At 39.4% G+C, this 21,065-nt stretch overlaps 1 protein-coding gene across 3 annotated transcripts in view; it reads right to left on the bottom strand.

The window, feature by feature from the left end:
• ALKBH3 (alkB homolog 3, alpha-ketoglutarate dependent dioxygenase) overlaps positions 1 to 20,095 on the bottom strand; it is a 34,198-nt gene extending 14,103 nt beyond the window's left edge. Inside the window, exons 1-8 of one of the 3 annotated variants that reach the window (XM_069469854.1) lie at positions 19,750 to 20,095; positions 18,195 to 18,343; positions 17,596 to 17,696; positions 16,883 to 16,917; positions 14,804 to 14,851; positions 13,236 to 13,339; positions 10,968 to 11,056; positions 5,294 to 5,503 (exon numbers count right to left, since the gene is read on the bottom strand). In XM_069469854.1, coding sequence (XP_069325955.1) covers positions 5,294 to 5,503; positions 10,968 to 11,056; positions 13,236 to 13,339; positions 14,804 to 14,851; positions 16,883 to 16,917; positions 17,596 to 17,696; positions 18,195 to 18,273 — 666 coding nt within the window. In that variant the 5' untranslated portion in view covers positions 18,274 to 18,343; positions 19,750 to 20,095. The remainder of the gene's footprint in view (positions 1 to 5,293; positions 5,504 to 10,967; positions 11,057 to 13,235; positions 13,340 to 14,803; positions 14,852 to 16,882; positions 16,918 to 17,595; positions 17,697 to 18,194; positions 18,344 to 19,749) is intronic. The other 2 variants (XM_069469853.1, XM_069469855.1) reach the window with 2 other exon arrangements.
• Positions 20,096 to 21,065: the final 970 nt, after the last annotated feature.

The raw sequence follows: 21,065 nt of genomic DNA, 5'->3' as shown, positions 1-21,065 counted from the left end.
AAACTGGGAGGCTTGTTGCAAAAATTAATTATTCCCAGTGGGAGTCAGGGCATGAATTTTAGCCTGAGACAAGGCCCCAGGGAAGCAAATGATTCCACCCTCCCTGAGACTTCCCTGTACTCTCTCAACGAATATCCATTTTGCAGACCACTGGTACCTTGGAGTTTAGGAAATGCTATGCATTTCCTTTTTCAATTTCCACACCTGAAAAGTCACCATGGCATCTACCATTTATGATAGCTTAAATATTCACTGAGTACTTCAACAATTTTCATGGGAAAACTTTTCAGTGACTCCCATGAAGTATCTACCAAGTATCATTCCCATTCACAGAAAAGGAATAAATATAAATGAGGCAGTTAAGTGCTTTTTAAACATCAGAGACAGAAACAGGAAATAAAACCTGATTTTTAAAATTTCATTAGGGTACATTTTAAAATGATCATGGTTATCAATAATTTCTTCCAAGTATTTCCTGTGCTCTCTCAGAGGGGAGGCTATAAGCAGCAGATGGATTAATAAGGGTGGATGACTGGAATAGCAGCAGTAGGAGCTGCAAAGGTGGAGGTTCAGTCCCTACTCTATGAAATGCTCCAGAGTTCTAGCTTATCCAGTTTCCAAATTTAAGGTATTCAGTATCATATTGTTTTGGATTCCAATATCCTCATTTTTTCTAAAGTCCTAGAAAAAAATAACAATATTTATAATCAGATTGACCTTTTTGTATTCCACTCTTCCCAGTAGTGTGTCAAGAAAACCAACCAGGCTGGGCGTGGTGGCATGTAATCCTAGCACTCTGGGAGGCCGAGGCAGGTGGATCGTTTGAGCTCAGGAGTTCGAGACCAGCCTGAGCAAGAGCGAAACCCCATCTCTACTAAAAATAGAAAGAAATTAGCTGGACAACTAAAAATATATAGAAAAAATTAGCTGGGCATGGTGGCGCATGCCTGTAGTCCCAGCTACTCAGAAGGCTGAGGCAGGAGGATCACTTGAGCCCAGGACTTTGACGTTGCTGTGAGCTAGGCTGACGCCACGGCACTCTAGCCTGGGCAACAGAGTGAGACTCTGTCTCAAAAAAAAAAAAAGAAAACCAACCAATTAGAAAGGGAGGTCCTGGGACCTACAATGCACTGGGCGCTCTCAGAGTCTCCACCACCAGATGTGCTTTCACGGCCATCCCTTCCAGTGATATGAACAGGGTTCACATCCTTCAGAAGGACTAGAGCGAGAAGTGGTTAGAGAAAGGCCCAACTTTCCTCAGCTCAATCACTTTCAGCCCCTCACGTTCCCAGGATTCAGCTGAAGAAGGACACAGTCTATCCAGGGGCAATTTGCTAGAAAAACAAGGCTTTTGGCATCTAAACCTCCAGTGCATCACAAACTTCCTGCTATTATCTAATAATACCCCCCCAGCCATCACTGTTTCCATGGTAACCGACAGAGAAATAGCAGCCTGCCAAATGGCTTTTGTAGTTCCTTTTCCAGTTTGTTTTTCAGTAAAGAATTAAAGCTAGCTGGGAAAAGAACCAGACTAATCTTTGCAAACAGGGACACAATGTGGTTTGGAAAGTACAACTGGATTTGGGAAGAGAAGTGTAGAGAAGCTCTGATGAACCCCACCTGACAGAATAATAAAGGTCTACTGCAATATATTCGGTAAGCTTTAGCTTGGTCTTAAGAAAGTATAGCCTGACTGGCCAGAATACAGACATAGAAGATCACTTAGTCTTTGATTTGAACTAAACAAAATAAGGGATTGGACAGAATGGAAAAGCAAGCTCCAGCAAGTCTACCACGTCCCCACATGCTTTACTATCATTAAAGGAAATGGCAATTTACTCTAAAATCAAAACGAATACGCAGGAGTTGGCAGACTTGGACTACAGGACAGTGAAAGAGGGATCGGCACCTCGGAGGAGTAAAATGTTTAATTCCAGGGATGATGTATGCTGACTGAGCCAAGCGTATGAATCAGAGGGGCACTGGTGTTTAGGAAACAAAGATCTCCTTACCATCTCAGCACAGGGAGAAATTGTTAGGAATACAGTGTGTGGAACTGGGGCAGCTTTCAGAAGATCAGCAGCTCCAGAGATGTGCTCAAGGTGCCAGATTGCAAAACAAATAGCTGCTGCAGGGATGGAGGAGTTTGAATTGTTTAAAAATCATGACTAATTCTCTTTGAAAGTGGCCCAAAACAAATGCTTTTCTGTCTCAAAGCTGCATACTTAAATGAAGTGCAGGAAATCTCATGACTCTTCTATGTCCGCTTCAGATGAGAAATTGTGACTCAAGTCAGCCAGGTATTAGCTTCTCCTCTGATGGGCCAAAGCTAATAGGAGTTTGAAAGATTCCCTCCCACAACCTCTAACATACTCCGAATGTCTTGTCAACAGACATGAAAATTACAGTCTATTGTGGCAGACTGAGACAGGTCCCTAAGAGTTACAGGAAGTCAGACTCCCACAAATCCCACACAGAAGACTAACCTAATTTACAGTTTTTAACTTATGCTTTTACCTTGAGTTGTATGAATCATGAGTCATGTTCTCAGAGTTAGAGTTTAGGGAAAAAAGTAGACAAAGACTTACAATAACTATTTCCTTTCAATCCTTCAGAAAAAGGATCATTTATAAGATAAAGATGATGTATTCTAAGATATTTCCAAGGCTGTCAAGTCAAGGAAAGGCTTCTGAACTTCTAGTTTAGCTACTGTGGATTTGGATTTTTGGAATCTATTAATGAAACTTGAAGGAATCTTTTCAAAAGTTTAAACCGTGTCCTGTTTACACAAGCATGGAACTTACAGGTTCTGAAAAAAAAGGCATTTTAAACTGTATTTACTAATGTGTGATTATAATTTCAAATATATTAACATTCAATTTCCCCATCTTAAACAAAAGCCAGAATTGAGAGGATATATAAAAATTGCATCAAATTCACAGTTAAGACTAGATGAGAAGCCAAAACTTACTAGAGTCAATAACCTGAGGTACTGACATGTTTATATTTCTTTCCAAATCTGTTTCCTCAGCGAACTTTATTTCAAAATCTCAAACAAATTTTCTTATTAGATCTGTATTTTCATCAACTCAGCTACCATAGTTACTGTGCACATTCCTTTACTACCGGTAAATAATTAAGGGGACTGTACTGCTTTTTGAGTGGTTCATGGCCTGTGCTTTTCATTTGTGTTCATCAAAACAGACTCCAAGAAGGCCGAGAAGAGAAAGCTTTAGTGTGGGGTATGGGCAATCTCCCTCTTAAACACAGATTCTGTTCCAAACAATTGCTCACAGAAACAGTGCTATATGTGGTAGTTACGTTCTCTGTCTGCACATTAACCTATAACATAACTGAATTACCAAAAAGTAGCTCTTGACTACCATGCATTATATATTTATATGAGAAAATGAAGAGCTTCAGCTGCCTGGAGGGGAGAGGAATGGGGTATTTCTGGGAACCAGAAGAGAGTTAATGCTTAATAGTTGGAAACTGTTTCTATAGTAAAACTAATTATCCAGAAAGCATACTTTGGGGATTCTTAAGCTCCTAATCTGTAAGTAGGCCAAAAATGTTTTTAAAAGGGGGTAGTGGTGGTGAATGCATGTGTGTAAAGAAATAGTAACTAAATATTTAAATACTTAGTAACAAAGAAAATAGCTGCAAAGGACCAAAGACCAAGATTATACCAAAGATTATATACACTATAAGTTGTTTGCCAATCAGAAGGCATGAAGGCTAACTCTAGGAGGAAGGCACAGCATGAGCATGTGCTAGATGAGCTCCAGGAGGAGAGCTCACTCACCGCTAGAGTCTCAGGCCCCATGACCACACCTGGCAAAAAGTTGATGTTTCATATGTCTGGCTTGAGAAGAAGGTCTGCACTTAAATAATGAGACATACAGGGTTTCTCTGCTTTTATATAACAGGAGCTAAGGGCAGGATGAATTCTTCACATGTGTGAACTTGGTATTTAACTGAGTGGAAGGGTGTGTACAGAAGTATAACCACACCTAAAAAGAATACAGCAAAGGTTGGGTTGTCTGATTCTCAAGTAGTGCTCCTTGGTACATGAGAAGTCAGGTTGCCAACGTAACCGTGAAGGCTACTCAAAGTGCCCAGGGAGCAAGGTCACTCAATAAGACATGGCAACTGACAATCCACTACTAACAATGACCAAAGTTTCTGTGTAAACAAAAGCAGAGAAAACCTAATCAAGGGAAATTATACCAACAAAAGGAGCTTAATGGCATATATGCAAAATAACATAATATGCTTCAAAATACCATGCATGGAATCTCAAATACACACGAGGGAAACACCCAGTCTGTTAATGGTATTCTCAGAGATGTATATCTGATGAAGAACAAACATGCACACTGACTGACTAATAGCAATGTGGTCTGGATTAGGTTATAGACAAAAAATAGCCTATTGGTTGGGCTTCCATACTGACTGGGTCTGGTTTAATGTTATAAGCTGAATGGTCAGGAATTTTGGTTAGGAAAATTCACAAACCCTGGAAATAAAATAATTTGGTAGAAGTTTGCTCTTTTCTTGGAGTTCTTTCTACCTTAGTCCTAAGGTACTACACTGTTGATTCAAAAGAATTAATAACCCTAGTATGCCTCAAATGTCATGCAATCTAGGTAAGAACTGCAGTGGAAAACTGAAGTTACTATATGGTAAGTTCAGTCACGGCTTTTGTACCTGACTGTGGACAGACCATCACCTCTGATAATCTGGCTTGAGTTTGCTCTCTCCGAAAGAGTTACAGATCCATCTGTGTTTCAGGAGAAGGCTAAGAAGGAATGAGGATGCACGTGATGCTCCCTTACAGAGAAGTGGCCACATCACCATGAAGAATACTTACAATGAAGGCTTCTTCAGGGGCATCTTCCTTGTGCCTCCTTTCTTTCCCTTCTTGCCCCCACTAGCTGGAGTCATCCTTCTATGATCTTTCTTTCTTAGCATTTACCACGATTGCAGTTATTTGAGTAATTAGCAGTCTCTGTCCACCCCCACTAGACTGTATCTCCATGAGGACAGGGACTGTGTCTGTCCTTTCCATCAGTGGAAACGAGCCCCCAGCACCAGGTGCAGGGCAGGCAATTCCTGTTGGATAAGTAAGTGAATGGGCACTTTGGAAGCCAAAAGTTAACCATGGGGTAAGCAATCAGTTGAAAATGCTTTATCGATGAAACGTGTGTTCCTATCCTCTAAATCTGAAAGTAGGAGCTCCACTTTTCACAGAATAATGGAAGGAAGAAAGAGCATAGAAGGAGGTACTCACTGGCGGTGGCTTCTTCCTCATCTCAAAAGTGCGTGTGGCACCAAAACTGAGTGAAGCAATGATGGGGCACCTCCCGAGCGAGGGTTCGTCGTCGCTATGCCAGTCCACACTGTCCTTCTCATTTCGGTAAAGATTGCAGAGCAGGGAGTTGAAGGTGTGGCCGGTGTTCTCCTCAATGCGGTGCTTTAGTGTGCTCAGCACAGGATGCCACTGCAATCAACAGGCCAGCAAAGGGCAGAGACAGTCACATAAGACACAAGGTGGCAGCCACATGGAAAAACAGAAAGGGCAAAATCATTCAAGTTATAAACTGGGACATGGAGTAAGCAAAGTGCTTGGAATGCAATAAACAGAAAGCAAGAAAGTTCAATTCCCTCCTATCATTTCTACTCTGAAGAAAGTTGACCTCTTCAATTTTATAGAAGTACTAAATTTGGTATAGCAATGTCATGAGGACGAGGGTCTGTCTACCCATCTCATCCTTTCTGTGATGCTTGCAAAGAAGCAAATGTCAGTATATTCAGGGCAGTGACCTTGATAAGTCACTAAGGTGGTAAGTGCAGCAGTAAAGCGGACACGTTGCCAGGTGGTTAGCAAACCCAGAGTGACGTCTGAAGAGTGAAACAACTTTCCTACCGGATGGCTCTCTGTTCAGTCTATTCCTATTTTATCCTGAATGGCAGAATTGCTTTTTTAAAAAGATATTTAAAACTTCCAGAGTGGCTAACTTCCTAAAAACAGAATCTGAAAGGGAAAAACATTCTTTTCTACAGAATGGGAATCATGACACGCGCTTAACAAGTGCATGGACTGTGAACTACAGAAGTCCTAAACAGATTCCACGGCCCCACCTCCTGGGCATTGAGTTCACTCATGTAGTTTATATTTTGAACTGTCTTGCCAGGTATACTACAGGAGGCTGGGACCCCTGACCTTGGGTTGTACTTGGGAGCTACAAAGAGAATAGCTACTATGGGTTCTAACTAGAATTCTATCTTTCTTCCCAGAAATCAAGTGCTTTATAGAGCTTCCTTTAGAACAGTGGTTCTCAAACTTCACACTATTAAAACTTATGGAGAACCCCAAAGAACTTTTGTTTATATGGGTTATACAAATTGGTAGGTACCATATTTAAAATGAAAACTGAAAAAAAATAAAATATTGGTTAATTCATTTAAAATGCAATAACACAAATATTTTTTGAAAAGTAACTATAATTTCCAATACAAAAAAATCGATGAGAGGAGTGGCATTGTTATGTAAATCTCTTTAATGTCTGACTTAACAGAAGAGAGTTGATTCTCATATCTGCTTCTGCATTCAGTCTGTTAAAATAGGTTGTTTTATTGAAGCATATGAACAAAACTGGATTCACACACATAGTTTATATCCTTTTTCAAATAATTGTAGATATTTTTCTTTGATATTGTACCAAAAATCATCAAGTGCTGATTTCTTAGAGATTAGCTGAAATGTGGAATCTAAAACTGTATCAAATTTTTCACATTTAAATCCACTGGTCCAGCTTGCAATTTGAAAAGATCTTTAACCTTGTACGGTTTTATAACATCAACCATCGGTCATCTGGAAAATATTAGTTCACTGAATTACAGGGATCTTCTAAACGCTGACGCATTTCATTACACAATAACAAAAAACCACATCTGTTATTACTACTGATCATCAGAAAAGTATAAGTAATGGGAAGAGATCAGGCTCAAAGTGGCAGATACCAGTTTTCTAAAATTCTAATTTTTGCTTGAAAACTCAACTTTTATGGTAACAAATCTTGTCCATTGTTTTCCTTGAAGTGACATTCACTTCATTCATTTATGAGAAAGTATCTGCTAAATACTCAAGTTTTAATAGTTACAAGTCTGTTTGCCAGTTGTCTTCTAAGTAAAAACAGCCCATGAAAAAAGTAGCTACTTCGGCATACAGCTCAAACGATCACACCGTGATTTGTATCAAGAGTGCTTTAGGCATACTTCCAATTTTATCAAAAAAACTATTGAGAAGACATTTGCTCAAAGACTGAGATTTAGTAAAACTAATAATGTTTACTGCTTCATCAAGTGACATTCTTAAATCAAATAATCATTTTAAACATTTTAAACTGGAAGTGCATGGTGATGAAGAACACAATGACTACTAGTATAGTTTGATGACAATGACTTGATTCATGCTAAGGTGCCAGCGGTTTTATCCGTTATTGCTTCTGCACCATCAGTGCAAATTCAACACAGTGAAAATGTCGTATTTTCTTGGTATTGTCACAAAAATAGCTTTACTTACGGATTCCCAAAAAGGGTTTCCCATCCAGGGAATCCTAAGATTACACTGTACGAACTGCTACTTTAGAGAACTCCTCCAATGTCTGACTATGTTGTATGTTTGGTAGTGAAGGAATGGATGTTCAGCAAAGGAAAGATAATGTTAAGTATGTCCCATGGCTACTGTCAGGTAAAACTGCTGGGGAAACATGTGAGAATCACTCAGCTTTACTATAATGTGAAAACCACGCTTAAAGCTGGAATTCTTGTTGTGGATATTAGTATTACATTCTAAGCAGAGGATTTAAACCTGGAAAGACTCACGAAGCCTCTGGAAGTTGGAAGTTTCTGCATCTTTCTCTATTGTGGTAGAAAAAAATTTAACATGAGATCTACCCTCACAAAACAAAAATGTTATTAAACTAACCTATGTTCAAGAGAATAAATTCCAAAGTGAAATTCCAATAATAATGTCAGCAAGCTGTATTTCCTATTTATTTTACAGCTTTAAATTTATCTTCATGGAGATAAAGATCAGATGCTAGAATTATACACTTAAGGAGAAAAACAAGAATGAAAAAGAGAAAGATAGCTTTTCTACAATGTGACTGTGAATCTAATTAGCACTTCCCTGACTTGCTTGGGGATTAAGCACTATGATAACACCGAGTTTGCATTATGTTTCTAAGTAGGTATTTTTTCTCTTGGTTATTTTTGGTAGTGAAGTACAGAGAAAAGGGAAAAAAAAGGAGGGGGATAATGAACTACAGGATTAATTTAGACTCTCCAACCAATACTCTATATACAGATCCCTCAGAACTGAATGTCTAAATTAAAATTCAGCATCATCTCACTGTTCAGTGAAGACATTCTATCCTTAAAAGACATTTGAGGAAAAGAGTACAAGAAAATATGAATCACAGAAATAAAAGGACCTACTCGGTGGATTTCAAACAATGTTTTATAGAGCCCTGGGTACCACAGTGGTGCCTCCAGGTCGACAGCAGGAGAAAGGAGAGGTCAAGTTGGTGGAACTTCCAGCCAGTAAAGGCGTTCATCTGTTTTATACATTGGGTTCATATAAGATTTAGTTTGAACAAAGACTAAAAGAAATTTAAAAACCTATGACTGAAACTGTTCCTCTTCTATGGTATATTAAGCTTGAGGTAGTAGCAATTTTTAAATTAAACAAGTACCCCCAACACACATACAGACAACATCCATATACACCAGTGTGTCCTCCTTTAAGAAAATCTGAGAAGGGCAACTCTTTTGATTTTGTTTAAGACAGCATATAAATGAACTAAATCCCTTAACAATAAACACAAAGTTATGAGCCAGTCAAATCCAAATTAAATAATTCTAATTTGACCACCTTAATATCCAACTATAGATGGTTGTTTGAATAAATTACGGTAAACATAGATTACGGAGTACTATGCAGCTATTGAATATGATGTTGTAGAATAATATTTAATGATACTATAACATGTTAATGACACATAATTAAATGAAACATAGTATACAGAATTTAATTTTATAGAAAAAAGATTCTCTAAATATATTTTCCTAAAATAAAAAAGATTGGAACTAAAACATCAGGTGCCAGCATTACCAAAAATTTTAATATTCTTCTTTATGCTTATCTGCAGTTTCTAAATTTTCAATAATCATATATTATTCACATTTTTTTTTTAAGACAGGGTCTCACTCTGTTGCCTGGGCTAGAGTGCAGTGGTGTCAACACAGCTCACTGCAACCTCAAACTCCCAGGCTCCACTGATCCTCCTGTCTCAGCCTCCCAAGTAGCTGGGACTACAGGTGGGCACCACTATGAATGGCTAAGTTTTTTAGTTTTTGCAGAGATGTGGTCTTGCTACGTTGTTCAGGCTTGTCTTGAACTCCTGGCCTCAAGTGATCCTCTCGTCTCAGCCTCCCAAAGTGCTGGGATTACAGGTGTGAGCCACCGTCCCTGGCCATTATTTACATTTTTGAAAAAGGACTATCATAAAAAAATTCTTTTGAAGAGCTGTCAAAATGTTCCCAAAGTGTCAGAAAATAAGGGGTTACTTTACTCAGCAGATTCCTGTGTACTTTAAGTTTATTCTCAAAGAGTGGATCTTAACCAGGGACAATTTTGCCCACCCCAGCAGATATCTGACAATGTCTGGAGTCAGTTTTAGTTGTCATGACTGGGTGAGAGGTGCCACTGGCAACTAGTGGATAGAAGTCATAGATACTGCTAAACATCCTACAATGCACAGGACAGCCCCACAAGAAAGAATTATCTAGCCCAAAATGTCAACAGTACTGAGGTTGAGACATCCTGTTCTAAAAGCTAAACTAGAATGAATGAGAAAGGATTTCTTCCCCATAAGCCTGTTTAATCCTCAACTTCTCTGCTATGACTGTTGACAAGATGATAAATTAATTCTGACAGGAACAGGGAAGCAACCTATGTTGCACTGGCCTAATTCAATTCTCTCTGTTTCTGAATCAATCACAGATATAAAGGGTCTCAGCACTTCCCTGGATCAAATTCTAAATGCAGCCCTAGAAACCAAAGCACACAGCTATCTCCTTATGTGAAAAAGCCATGCACTTTCAGTGAATATTTTATCCCTGAACGTCTTAGTAAGGTGGTGGTCTGTGATTACATATTACTAGAAGCTCTGAAATGTGTCACATTTCTGTGTATCTCAATGTCATAAGCAAAACTCCATTTTCTTAAAAGTCTCTTTCAATAAAGCATAACATTGTTTGCCAAAGGCAAGATTCCAGAGACTAAACAGGGAGCTATTTCTTGGACCTTAACTCCATCCTCTGGACAAGCTTAATTTATATACTAGAATATCTTTGTCTACTGTCATGGAAATTTTTAAAAACAAAAGCAGCAGCAGAAACAAGCCAAAGCAGTAATAAGTTGGAAGTCTGAGAACTGCAGCCATAGAATGAACACAATGTCAACAAGAAAAACACTAGATTTTTTTCTCAAACAGCAAAAGAGCCTGAGAAATGGAAAAAGACATTCTGACCTTACTGGCCAGTCATGAGGATGTAGCCCCCCCAGCAAACGCACAGCACAGTGTACACAGAAGGATGACAGCCAGAAAAGCTTGAGGGAGGGGGATATTAGGAGGAGAAATAGTTTCTTTTCCTGAGATCCTGGACTCTGTTTCCTGTTTACTCTGGCTGCAGTTTTTTCTCACCCTCTGAGTTCATCTGTGGATCAAAAGCACATAAAGGATGATCAGCACAAAGACTCATGCTTGAACTCAGAGGGTTTTCTGAACTAGGAACCAGCATGCATCTCTACAAGGTAACTTATTGTTATTTTATAGCACTGAACACTTATAGTATATAGTCCATAAAACCATACCAACAACAATATTTCAACATACGTGAGGGTTTGGTTCCATAGTGACTCTTGAATAAGTGTAAGGAAGTTCTCCATACCATGCTGTAAGTCTTGGTTGCTGATAAGTTATATCTAAGAAAGAAAATACAGGGCCTTTGAAATGGTTTAGTGCTATTGAAGGTATACTGAGTGCCAACTCTGCGCCTTGCAATGTGTAAGAAATTATGAGAAATACAAAGGAAAAGTAAAGATAGTCTCTGACCCAAGGTTCCACCTCCACAGAGGATATGAAAGAAAAGATAAGAGAAGGCATGGCAGACACAGCATGGGCAAAGGCTCCAAGACGAGAATGTGTGTGACTTGCTGACATCAGTGATGACATAAATAAAAGAGAAGGAGTCACACTTGGGAACAGTAGGGCTCAGATTAGGGATGATCTCAAAAAGCAGGATATGGAGCCTGAACCCATGCCTTAGGAATTTGTGGCACCAACATTCATACGAGAAACAAGAGGAACCGTTCATCTCTGTGTCCAATATTGTATAAGCCCTTTTGATTCCAAGTAAAGGAAAAAGTGCTCTGACCAGCTGTAGCATGTTACCAATTTTAGTCAGAGTTTTTGATGTTCAAATTTGTGTAGAGAGGGAGTTATCTATAGATCTGCTATTTTACCAAAATTGTTTTGTTTTGTTTTTTTGAGGCAGAGTCTCACTCCATTGCCCTGAGTAGAGTGCCATGGCATCAGCCTAGCTCATAGCAAACTCAAACTCATGGGCTCAAGCAATCTTCTTGCCTTAGCCTCCCAAGTAGCTGGGACTACAAGCACACACCATGATGCCTGGCTAATTTTTCTATTTTTAGTAGAGACGGGGGTCTCACCCTTGCTCAAGCTGGTCTCGAACTCCTGAGCTCAAGTGATCCTCCTGCCTTGGCCTCCCAGGGTGCTAGGATTACAGGCATGAGCCACCTCATCTGGCCTATTTTCCCCAAACTGGAATTAGTTAGGACAACAATAAGAACAGTAATAATAAAAGCAGCTAATGTTCACTGAAGGCTGACTATGTACCAGGCCTTCTGTTAAGCACTTATCATGCGTTATCTCATTTAATTAGCACAATTTCATAAGGTAGAAATTATTATTAGCTCAGTTTTACAGATAAGAAAACCAAGGATCTGAGAGTTACTTAACTGTAATTTGCCTAAAATTAACAATTACTTAGAATGACAAGCCAACAATCAAAGACAAGTCTGTCTCCAAAATCCCTCTGAAGAAACTGCTGGGAGTTGAGAGAAGGCTGCCCTGAAAAAGCTAACACCCATTCTGACATGTAACAAAAATGAAGCCAGTACAGTTGGCCCTCCCAACTATGGACCGAAAATATTCAAAACAATAAAAAACAATGCAACAATAAAAATACAAATAAAAAACACAAAATAACAACTACTTACATAGTATCTACACTGTATTAGGTATTATAAGTAATCTAGAGATTTAAAGTATACTGCAGGATATTCATAGGTAATATGCAGATTCTGTGCTATTTTATATAAAGGGACTGAGCATCCTTGGATTTTGGTATCCACAGGGGGTCCTGGAGCCAATCCCCCATGGATACCAAGGGACAACTGTATATACTTTGCCCCTTTCTTTACAGAAAATTTAAATTCATTCACTGTGCCAGAAAAGAAATTCTATGCTAGAGCACAGACACCCCCCAGTGACCATCTGGGGTATAACAGGCACTGGTGGCTTGTGGATGCCCACAGAAGAGCAGGTTCAAGTCAGTAATAAACTGCTGTGTCACTTTTACAAGCTCAGGAGCGTACAGATGCTGAAGCTAAAGGAGACTGGACTCTTCTGGTAAAAGTTACATGAGAATAAAAAGTCAGTAGGAAGGATCACGAAAGAATATATGCAAAACAGGATCAGAAAAAAGAAAGCTCTGGAAGTTTCTATAAAGAAAGAGGAAAGTTGGCACCATTTGAACTAATAGAGGCAGTGAACAAACACAAAAGGAGATAAGTATGTTAACCACAGTTTAGCCAAACCAGACTTCCTTTGTTTCCTTGAACTCTCACCTCTTCACTTTTGCCAGGTTCTCTCTGATCTCTGGGCCTTTCACCTGTTGTTCCTTCTGCCTGGAATATTCTTCCCTGTCCCCTCTGACTGGCTAATTCTATTCATCCTTAAGGTCTCAGGTTTTGAAACTCTGTTTAAGACTAGCTGTGGTGAGCAGAGGCAATAGTTTTAGAAAACATTTTGGAGAAGAAGACCAGGCAGCAACAACTGCCACTTCAGAAATCTACTTACCCTCTCTGATGCTGGTCCTCTGTTTCCAGGGAACATCCTGACAAAGCTGTTTCAATATCCAGTCCGCTTCTTTTAAGTCAACAAAGCCAGGATACAAACATACCCTTGATGCAAAAAAGAACCATTAATAACCAAAGAACATGGAAAAGATGAGTTAGACTCTGTTAGCGGAAAATAAGTTAATCTGGATGTATCTTCCAGTGGGATGATGAAATCATCTTACCACAGCTCCCATGGTAAGCAGAGCCTAATATCACCCAGGTCATGATGTTCCTGATGTAAAATAAGCTCCTTTCATGTTAAGACAAATAAAAGAGGCAGTGAAGGATAAAAAGATGATGCATCATGGCCTCTATAGATCATAATTAAAATACTGCTCCAGCACTGCTTAGCTGTGAAACCTTGGGCAAGCTAACTTCTCTGAACCTTGGTTTTCTCATCTGTAACCTGAAGATGATATCTACCTCACAGGGTCACTGTGGAGAATAAATAGAGTAACTAATAAGATGCATGGCCCTGTGTTATTTAAATAATTGGTAGTCTTCTGAGACTATGCTGATTCTAGGGAAAGTTTGAGATCACTAAGACTGTATCAAGGTAAACATATCTGATGAGGGTTCTTTTTCCCACTGAATATAAGCTTATTTTAACAATCCCAGTTCAGCTTAAAATCATTTTGGATATCTTTCTTAAGAAATGTTCTGAAAGCCCACAGAACATTCTCTTGAATAGTCTTGGTGGTAGCAAATCTTCACTTTTTGAAAGTGCATTTGATTTTCTGAAAGAGCCAAAGCTAACCTGAAGCCATATCTGATTAACAATGACATGTGACCAAAATAATGCAACTGGTTTTCCTGTGTGACTTGCTTTAAAGGGAAATTCCAAAAAAGGTTATAAAGTGCCAATGGACTTCATAGAGCCAAGTCCAGCAGAAGCTTTTTAAAAGCAATTCATTCAAATGCGTAAGTTCTAATATAGTTGTTTTAAATGTCTCGTTTTATAGTGATAATTAGTACACTCATGCATAAGATGATGCTTTCAAAATGTTTTTAAAACAATGACTAATGCTTAATATACCCTAAATAGTACATACTTTAATTTTATTGAAATCCACCCTAGTGTAGCAATATAATACACTATATAACACATGATTAATATAAAAATATATGTATAATAATACATGCAATATAATAAAAATATAACATAGCACAACATAGAAGTCCAGGCTAGACCCAACTCTAACATTAAATTACTATATAGCACTTGGGAAAAAGTACTCAATCTCCCTAGGCCTCATCTCCTCTTCTGAAAACCTGGGAAGTAACAGTTACTATATTGACAGCCTGCTAAAATGTTTTGAAGCTAGAAATAGTATATAAAAAAGAGATATTACCAAATTTTTGCTCCCCAAGAATTTAAGGGACAGAAGTTACCTTTTCAAATAAGGGAGTAGACTCTTTTAAGAGAATATAACTTGGTGATAATTATAATCACTTTCTTTCTTTTTTATTTTTTAAAAGACTCCATTCCATTGTAATATAATCACTTTCTAGTAAGGATTCACTTACCTAGATACACCTGTAGGTGATAGGCTGATTTCATACACACCCTCTCTGCTAAAGAAACAAAGGAAACAGATATGTTAGTTTGAGGCAAAACAATACACTCCAGTTTTGGTCCAGTGGAAAATTCTAATTCATCCTTCAAAAAACCCAGCTCTGCATCACCTCCTTTAAACCTTTCCTTACCTTTAATCCAGGCAAGTAGCATTGACCGTCTCATCTTCTGTGCTACTATTACACCTTAAATATAGGTCTACTGTTTCATAACGTACAAGATTACAATTTATCTGTTTACATGTCTATTTCATTTACTAGACTGTGAGCTCCTTAGGAGCAAGGGTTATTATTCTATTTCCTAGTGTCTGTACATAGTAGATCCAATAAAATCTTACTGAATTAAATAAAATGTAGAAACATATAAAACTGTTACAAATGTGCCAGGTAGTAAGGTCCATGATAAGAAAGTGACACAGACTGGATAGGTTCATATATCAAGACCACTGTGTCAGATCCTTCTCAGAGAGAGATTACATTATAGAGAATAATATAAAGGGACAGTTTTCCTATCATCCTCTGTCATGGGAGTTAGCAGTTCATGATTGCTGAGCTAAGTTCTTAGGTAGATGTGTGAACTTCTTTGAGCCAAAATGTAGGCATAGTTGTCATACATTTTACCACATTTCTACATAAGTTGTACATAAAGTTTCCCAGAGTATACAAAGAATACAATACTTTAATGTGGTATATTTTGGCCCACATTTAGAAACTGGTTCACTTCAAATGTGCAGAATGTTTCTGGCTATTAAAAAAAATCTAACACAGTTAACTTTAGAAAACCAGAATTAACAAACTCTAGGGCCAAGTTAGAATGGGTTCTTTCATTTTTCTCTGACTTGCAAACTCACAATTGCCAACTTTTTCAGCTTGACTGTCCCATCTATACCTTGTAACAGGCGTCATGGTTTTTGTTTATTCTCTTTATTACCAGTGAAGGCAATACCACATTGGTATTCTTAAAATAGTCAAACACTATCAGAGATCTTTTGCTGGCATTAATGAAATAAAGGAAAGGACAAAAAAAAAAAAATAAGCAAAAATAATAAAAGAAGAAAAAATAAGAAAAAAATAATAAAAAACAAAAATAAATAAATACATAAAAATAAATAGAAAAAAATGAAAAAAAAAGAGAGAGAGAGAAAAAAAAAAAAAACAACACTATCAGAGCTAAACAGGTCTTAAGTAATTATACAGCCCAAACCCTTGATTTTACAGATAATGAAAATGAAATCCAGAGAGATGGAAAAAACTTACTTAAGGACTAGTTATAAAGCTAACTAGTGGCAAGGCCAAGACTAGATACTCTCTTTGAAAGTATGTTGTCATTTGTGTTAGTTTCAAATTTTTCTAAGGTATACAATCCAACCTGCAAACAGCCAAACAGCATGACAGATTGCTCATGGGCAAGAACATACACCAATGCTAATTTGCTAAAATAAAAGAATAGTTTCTACTGACAATTTGTCTATGTCAGATGGAAATTGACAAGCAGGAAAAGAGCAGGCAAAGCATCTCTCATCAATTCTGGACAAGGACATGTTAGACACAAATCAATATAAGAGGAATATTTACTATCATTTACATTGTTCCCAATCATGTGGTTTTAATAAATGGATTGTAAGGTCATCTAGATTGCTAGCAGCTTTCATAAGCATTGATAGTAAAATGGTATTTAAAGGCTTCTCATACAGCCATGCCTCAATGACTCAGGAAAAAATCCCCCTATGTCTTTACCAGAGATGTGTTAGCTTACTATTCACAGATATCAGTGACACAGGGCCAGGAAATTTATACCAGAATCAAAGTTTAACGTACAGAGACCTAGTTGTATTTTCCATACTATAAATAAATTCAGAAAGTCTTCTCAAAAAATCAAATTTAAAGACATCTCAGATGGGACTATCTCAGCCTAAAATTAAGACACTTATTGGGTCATTCTCCTCCAGATGGAGAAGACAGGGTGAGGGAAAGAATCCAGGCTTTCCATTTCACTGTGGGGAAGTTACAGGAAGGCAGAAAATTACTTACTCAATCACTCGTGGCTCTGGGGCTCTTCGTACTACCTGCAAGGAAATAGGCAAATCTTATTTCTAGAATAATTCCTTATCCTCAGGGAGACGGATTTACCATATCCTCCCATTTCCGGTCAAAATAAATCAGGTTTAAAATTATCCCTTTTATTCCAACTTCTCACTACCCCATTAGAGACCCCTGTTTCTGCTCTTCTTAGACTTACTTCACACTTCTTAACAGACAATAAAAGACGATACAATTAATCAATTTTCCTAGCAGCCTGCAGGTCTGGAAAACCGTTCTTTACATAAAGAAGATGTTTTTTAGAAATAGAAGATAAATCAAGCATTTTGCTGTAATAACTGAAATTTCAATCCAATTCCAAAGACATTTGCTGCAGTAGCACTGAAGACAGCATGGTTTCAGGACTGTCAGAACTTAGATAACTGATGTATCCAGTTATGGTACTGCCTCTAGCCTGTCATCATGGTATAGCCTCCTTTCCAAAAATAAATGGTAGTAATATATGACCATAAACTGGGGACAGATTAGGAAGAATCCTCAGACATATGAAGGAACTGAAATATGTCACATTTCTTCATTATTATAGTCCTTTTGCTCTACTATTTATTAGTGAATTTATTCAGTCACTATTTGAGCGTCTACTATGTGAATACAGTTCTTATAAGCAAATCTTCGTTACTGTTGAAGGAGAAACAAGAATTTACCTGCTGGGGTTCTTTGAACACAAATTCTCTGTTAGACAGATGGCCCTTGTTCCTCCAGGTCTGACCCGGCATCTGATGGACATGGCTCTTAGCAGTGGTACCTAAAACAAGAAAGAGAACAGCCTCAAACCAGGGAAAAGTCTGTTTTCATCACTTCTACTGAGCAAGGGCCAATGAAATCCACTTGGGGATGACTCTATGACATCTAGAAACTAACTGGTAAACTCAACACACACTGAAAGATTTGAGGGCATTAACTAACTATGAGGATCACTGAATACCCACCCCTAGCTCATCATCAACAAAATCAGACAAAATACCAGTTACATTTTAAACAATTTTTTAAAGGCAAGCACGAGGTGAAATTTATTGAGGGGGAGCAAGACAGGATTATAGAGCAAGAGCAAGATATAGATTTAGAGAGCACGATACATAGACCACAGATGATGACCAGACCCCCCGTCATAGCAAAAGAGCCCCTTAAACAATTCTTTAACATCAGTTGAAACGGGAGACCATTATAAACCAAAAGGATATAAATAAGAGGATACTGTAGATACACACGCACACCCCCCCCCCCACACCCCACCAGTTCTTGCCTGGCTGAGCAATGGCCTGGCTCTTAGCAGGGGCAGCCCAGGCTCCCTGCACTCGGGCTCGTCGTCTTTTTTCCTCCATGTTGGCCAAAAAGGCTTCTGTTCTGAGTTTTCAGAAGATGTCGTTCCTGATTCAAATTACACCATAGTATCTGTTTTTTTTTTTTAAAAAAGTGTTTTTAGTTAGGGTTGTAAAAGTTAATACTTTTAGGCAGAAGACATGAGTCTGTGGTAATCAGAGCCTCTCTGTAAAATCAATTTCTGTCATCACAATATCTCAATCAAGGAACCTAAGTCATTTGGGGCTGCTGGTTTTAGTGTTCATCTTTTGTAATCTTGTCATAGCACTTTTGCTTCTTTCACAAGAAAGGGCATGTTAAGAAATTCCAAAACCAGGATCTATCACAAACCATATTATTCATATTAGTCCTCAAGGGCCTAACATAAGGGAACTGTAATACTCCCATTTTCACCTCCATGGACATTGAGAAAAAAGCTAAGACTCAGTTTCCAAGTGTAGTTCCACACTCCATTATCACTGGCTGCATTAAATTTCCCTGGAAGCTTGTTAAAAACATCCATGGCCCACCTCCAAAAAATCTGATTTAGGGTGGATGTAGGCATTTGTCTTTATAACAAGCAATGTAGGGATTTGACAATATTCAGGCATGTATGGGGACCACAAGGTTTAGTGACTCACCCAAAATCATTCAGGAAATCAACAGTAGGTAGATTAACGTACTATGTTTATAAAATTCTTGTCTTCAGCTAACTGAAAAGTCCACCTCATAATGGCCAGTAATACTAATTCGACATTTTACCAATAATAGTTTAGCCCACAGCAAATACAGGAGCATGCACAGCTGCAAAAACACAAAACTGAGGAGGTTCAGGCCACATGTTCCAAATCTATAATCCTTTTCTTTATGGGTCTATCCAAGAAAGCTTCATATCTCAAGTTCTCAAAGGTAACAAGCTCATTTCATAGCTTGTTTAGCCTATAGATTCCCAAGCCCTACCTCCCACCTCTTCTGATCCAGGAGAGCTGAGCAAGGCCCAAGAATCTGTATTGAACAAGTTTCCCCCAGGTGATAAGCATGTAATTCGTCTCATTTAATTGGTGGGGAAATGACAGAAGCTGCCAAGCGCCCAAAAGAATTAATGACAGAATCAAATACCAACTCTCCAATCCCAGGAGGCCCCGTTTGTTTTCTTTCGATTGAGGTCTTAAAAGCTTAACAAGACAATCAGCTATAGTCCCCAGAAAGGCTATCACCTGCTCACCTTCTTGTTCCGCTCACTGAGGAGCGACATTTTATTTGTCAGGCAAAAACTGTTGGAAAATATAGATTCCAGAGCCCCATCTCAGTCCTACTCAATTTGTGGAGTCCCAGAATTTGTTAACTAACACCACCCTCCACCCAGGAATTTTTTATGCAGGTAAAGCTTGAGAACTCTGCTGCAGTGTAAAGAGTCAGGACTCTGGCGCCAGCCAGGACTCGCTTTGAATCCAGGTCTGTCACTTCCCGGCTGCATGATCTGTGTCAAATTACGTCACCTTTCTGAGCCCCGTTTCTTCCTCAGTAAACAGGATAATCAATGCCTCCCTCACGGTTGAGGTGCGGATTAAGGGAGCCTCGCAGGTGAAAGAGCCTGGTCCTGGATAAGAGTTAGCTCCTTTCCCTAATTTAGACTCTTCTTCTCTCCCAGGAGGCGCCGAAGGTCGCCTGGGAAGAGGCCTCAGGGGCGGTCCTCACACCCCCAGCCCCGGTTACGTAGCAGTAAGTCGGGAGGGCGCACCTGCTGGCGGAGCCGGGAGCGCGGGTCCAAACCCGCTAGGCCTTGGAGCAGACCCCGCCGCCCCAGCCGGCCCTGCAGCCGGTGCACGGGGGAACCTTAAGAGTGAGGCACCGACTCCAGCAACTCCCAACCACAGGCCGCGGCATCAGGCACTTCCTCCCGACGACACGCGCCGCCGCCGCCACTTCCGGCGCGCCGCCTGGAGTCCTGCAACTTCAGTTTGCCCGGGCCTGGAAAACCTAGTCTCTGGGGTGCCGATGAGGGGGCCGGGGTCGGAGCGGGAGACAGGGATGGAGGGTGTGGTGGAGCGGTATGGGGCGTCGGGGTATGGCACAGGTGGACGTGAAAACGTGCCTCCTAGGCCGAGGTCCTCGGGACGTGAGTTCCCTGACACTGGAGACATCCAAGCACTGGCATCTTTGGTCTATGGAGGAAAGAGCGATCCCAGCGGGACTGGTGGAAGGACGAGGGAGTTAGGGGGTCCAGGTCGTGATGCGCTAGGCAAAAGGATTTGCATTTTATTCTGGAAGCCGTGGAGAGCCCAAGATACGCCTCCTTTTTGTTCCCGTTGCATCCTGTGCATAGTTCGACCATTGCACTTACAACAGGGCATGGGACCATGCCTTAATTCGTCTTGGCTCTCCAGTGCTCAGCAAATTTTGCTTCAGTGTACAGACCCACTTTTCAGTCCAGATCCACCATTTACTAGGTGTGTAATCTAGGGCAAGAACATAGCTCCTGTTGAGAGGATTAAATGAGATAATGTATTTAAAGAATTTAGCACAATGCCTGGAACACAATAGAAACTCAATAAATGTAAAGAGCGTTAAGAGTGTCTTCTCTTCACCCCATTTGAACTCTGCTCTCTCATCTTTGAGGTGGCCATGTTAAATCATGTACCTCACAATGTGAAATAGCAAAAGTAGTACTGAACTTACTTTGTGCAAGGTATTCTCTAATATCTACCAAACCATAATCACTGTGGAAATCTTTAAGCCTGGTATTAGATAGTGCTTACCTGCAGGAAGATTAATGTACCCCATCAATGTACCTATATTGTTGTTACTATCAAAT

The sequence above is a fragment of the Eulemur rufifrons genome, chromosome 6 (assembly GCF_041146395.1).
Source record: "Eulemur rufifrons isolate Redbay chromosome 6, OSU_ERuf_1, whole genome shotgun sequence".
Classification (NCBI taxonomy): Eukaryota; Metazoa; Chordata; class Mammalia; order Primates; family Lemuridae; genus Eulemur; species Eulemur rufifrons.
Note: the sequence above shows the minus strand (reverse complement) of the source record. Positions and strands in the feature narration are given on the sequence as shown.